The following is a 3979-nucleotide window of genomic DNA, read 5'->3' on the forward strand; positions in this document are numbered from 1 at the left end:
CAACAACCGAGCAGGAATTGAAATCAGGACCCTAAGCCTGCCACCCTAATAAATCAAGCCATCACCAGGCATGCCCATTAAGTACTCAGGAGGCAAATTTTAATATTTGAATGGCTCAAACACCCTGTTGAATCCAAAATGATTAATAAGTGCCCTACTTAAGAAAAAAAATAAAATAAATTACAAGTTGGGTAAAGGAAGGAAATTTTTTTTTTTTTTTTAACAAAATTATATATATTATACATATACAACTACGAGCTGGCTGGTTTACAATCAGAGCCTTACAAAGTGGTCCTCAGCCAGATCAGAAAAACTTGCATACTATGGACCGACCACTCAAGAACCGGAAATTGAACAAACTTTCCACAAAACTTGTTCATATATTTATTAGCGATTAAAAACTGACTGCAAAAATACAACACAAGAATACAGGAAGCAGACAAAAATGCATGGCTTTCAGCAATTGCTACAATCAAACCTAAGATGGCCCTAACCAACAAAAGAGCCAGAAGGTGGACACACTGGCCCAATGTTGTAATAGAAACAGAACTGGCTCATTTGCCAAAAATAAATCATTGCCTGGCAAGGGACCAGTATGGCAACCAGCCGTTAAGGATAACTGCATTGTAGAGTGGTTCTAAAATGTGCAGGATTCAGACGGTACTAAAGCATGAAGTATCACGCTCCACTGAAAAAGGACATCTGCTTCCAGAATCAAGCCAGGACACAAGGACAACCCACCGTCACTGCCCACAGCATCTCGATAGCACAACCACGACCTGTTGCAACTAGCCGGAGGGCCCGTAGGCCTATGATACAAATGCCATCCTGAGTTAAAGCTAACTGGATAAAATCTACTCAGTCAATTCACCATTTTGAAATGCCATATTCTATTTGGCCACTGCACTCTTGCATTAGCCACATCTAAGTCAAATTAGGAGGAAAAATTAACACAAAGCAATAATGAATCAGTTTGACTTCAAAATCCATGAACCTTGATCTGGTCATCCTTGGCAATTCCAATCTGCAAACAAAATTACATTACACATGTACAGTAGGCAATTACATAAATGCAAACGACAACAAAATCCCAGTTCAAGGGTGGAGGAAGCAGTTTGGGATGAGTCACCAAGCAACAGGGGTCAGCAGTTATCACTCAAAGGCAAAAAATAAAAATAAAAACAAAAACTTTCTGCGTTGCTCCATCCATCATGAACCAGAAGGCATTACAAATAACAAGTGACTCACTTCAAGAAGAAACTGGCAGATGCTCTTCCGCTGGTCACCTTGAAGCTGAATCACTTCGCCGTATTCTGGATGGTCAATCACAGTACCATTGCAGGCGAATTTCTGGCAGAGTTAAAGAGCCGTTAGAGGACTAATCATCGAACCTGTAAAATGTTACGGGAGTGAGGGGGGGGGGGGGGACAAGAGCAGAAAACACACCTTCTTGAAGGCCCGCACAAGCCTTTTCTTGTCGTAGTCCTCAGCAATGCCTTGAACTGTGGTTAAGGTCTTGCGACCATTCCGTTGTTGGATCCTTATGTGGATGTAATCATCTGTCCCCACCGAGAGGCCGTCTTCAGCCTTAAGCACATCAGTGAAGGGCTCTAACAACACACAAAAGTACAAGATGGTAGCTGGGTTAAAATTACAAGCCAATACGTCAGACGAGCACGAAGATATACATATATATATATATTTTTTTTAAACAAGAAAATACTCCACACGGACATCCCACACCCGAGCTTGTACTTTCGATATCAAATAAAAAGCCCAACCATCTGGCGAGTTCACAGGTATGGGGAAAGAGGATACAAGATTACACAAGCCAGGAGGCGACGATGGCTCGTGGGCATTATTGAGGAAGCCCTACCGTAAAAATTGACCAAATCAAATCGGATTTTTTTTATATATTGCAGTTATGGACATTACGCACGGCTTCGAGGAAGAAAAAAATAAATAAATAAATTCAAGTGGGCGTGGCTCCGCCCACAAGTGGCGTGGGACGCTCATACAAAAAAAAAAAAAAAAAAAAAAAGACAACTGGACCATGATATCTAGATTGTGTCCAAGTTTCATCAAACGTCACGGAACTATGCTCTCTGGAGAGAGTCACAAACAGACACAACGAAAATAATGGTCACTGCTGGCGTCCGCGAACAAATATATATATATATATATATATATACATCGAAATGCCACGAGTTGGGTACGTGGGGAAGGAGTGAAATGAGGGAAACAGATCAAGCGGACAAAGGAATATAAATAAATAAATGGCGGCATCAGTGTCGAATGGCAGAAAAAAAAAAAAAAAAACCAAAGAGCGATAACAGGCACATCGAAGGATTCCAGAAGAAATGAAAAACGTGATCAGCAAAATACGAGAGAAAAAATAAAAAATAAAAACAAACGAAATCAAAGTGAGAGGAAAAACAGGTCGGGCGGAAAACGCGACGCCATTTTACACGATGTCCCACCGTCTCACCCCGCTCGACAGCAGGCGCTTACCGAAATGTTGAGGATTGAAAGCGGACATACGACAGACGTGAGTTTACGTTCGGTGGTGGAACTAGAGGCAACCGCAAGGGCGAGCAAGCGCAGATTTATAAGCCTTCTGTAAAACGTTCCACGTCTTATCCTGAACACAAAGCGCCGGCAAACAACTGGCAAACGCCGATGACGCAACTTCCTGCGTGACTCTTCAACGTTCACTGACGTATTCCCAACGATCTCTGTGATTGGTCTATAAACGTCACGTCCTTCTCAGCGCCGTCCAATCAACTTGCTGATTAGTGCACGCACCGAGCGCGATGACGCACAAGGTGAGGCGAAGGCGTAAATCGACACGTGACCCAGAGCTATAATAAGAAAACAAAAAACCAACACTGCGTCACATATTATCTGACAACGACGACGACAAGGGAAACAGTTAAAATAACATTATCATCACTAACAGCCTTACGTACGGGCGGTTTTGAACAATTCCTGTGAAGGAACTCCTTTATAATTGTCCCAAATAGTATTCGTTTCGAAATATGTCCAAAATATCAGCGCAGGATCGGCAGAATTGAAATATAAATGTACTTAACGATCATTCTGAATGAAATAGGTACCTCGATGCATAATTGCAGATATTGTAGGACTTAGTGGTACCAACTTGGTGGTTGCTGGTTGGTGGTGGTGGTTTCCCTTCAAGGATACCTAGTACTGTGTGGGCATGTGATGATACTGTGGTTGGTATGCAACGCAGGCACGATGGACCGAATGGCCTTCCTCCTGCGACAATGTTCCTTGTGTATCCCTCCCTACTGGCCAGTAGGGCAGGCACTACCCCCTCCTTGGACACACAGCGGATCAGAAGGTAACAGAACCTAAATGAACCGGAGAAAGAGAGGAGGTAATGGGGGTGGGGGAGGGGATCATACCAACAGCAAGGTTGAGGGCCAAAATCGAGGGAGACTTCACCGAAATAAAAGGTGTGGGGAAGAATGATGGCAAGAGTCGGACACAAGGGGTGAACAAGATGGATTCAACTGCAAGCTCTCGATCACATAAGGGCAAGCAAAAACTGTTAACCTGGAAATAGGTGGGGTTTGGTGCGTGTTAATGGGGGTAGAAAACATCATGGATTTGGATGGGGGATGATCTGAGATGGTGGTGAACAGCTGTCTTGAAGCCTTGGAGGGTTAAAATGAGATTGAAGAGATGAGGAAGTGAGATTCACAGGCAGGACAAAAAAAAGAGGAACAAATAAGTGGAAGTGAGCAGTGAGTCTGGATTGTCGTGGGCTTTTCACCAGAAGAGGGTTTTCTGGCAAACCATGTACACTCTGCCTTTTTACTTTAATTGATTTTATTTATGAATTTTATTACACCCAGTTAGCAGAAGTATCTGCAGCACACTGTGTAGGAAGGAGAACTTAGACATGTGGAATAGTGGGATACAAATGTTTATGTAGCATATATATATAAATATA

At 42.8% G+C, this 3979-nt stretch overlaps 1 protein-coding gene across 1 annotated transcript; it reads right to left on the reverse strand.

The window, feature by feature from the left end:
• Positions 1-370: 370 nt before the first annotated feature.
• LOC147028072 (eukaryotic translation initiation factor 1-like) lies at positions 371-2738 on the reverse strand. The gene is made up of 4 exons (XM_085878084.1): positions 2512-2738; positions 1447-1610; positions 1249-1350; positions 371-1024 (listed from the first exon to the last, which is right to left on the reverse strand). Exons 1-4 carry the CDS (start codon positions 2537-2539, stop codon positions 980-982), a joined length of 339 nt encoding a protein of 112 aa, XP_085734210.1. The 5' UTR covers positions 2540-2738; the 3' UTR covers positions 371-979.
• Positions 2739-3979: the final 1241 nt, after the last annotated feature.

The sequence above is a fragment of the Eptatretus burgeri genome, chromosome 4 (assembly GCF_056783735.1).
Source record: "Eptatretus burgeri isolate ZD-2024b chromosome 4, Ebu_testis_v1, whole genome shotgun sequence".
In the NCBI taxonomy this organism is placed as follows: Eukaryota; Metazoa; Chordata; class Myxini; order Myxiniformes; family Myxinidae; genus Eptatretus; species Eptatretus burgeri.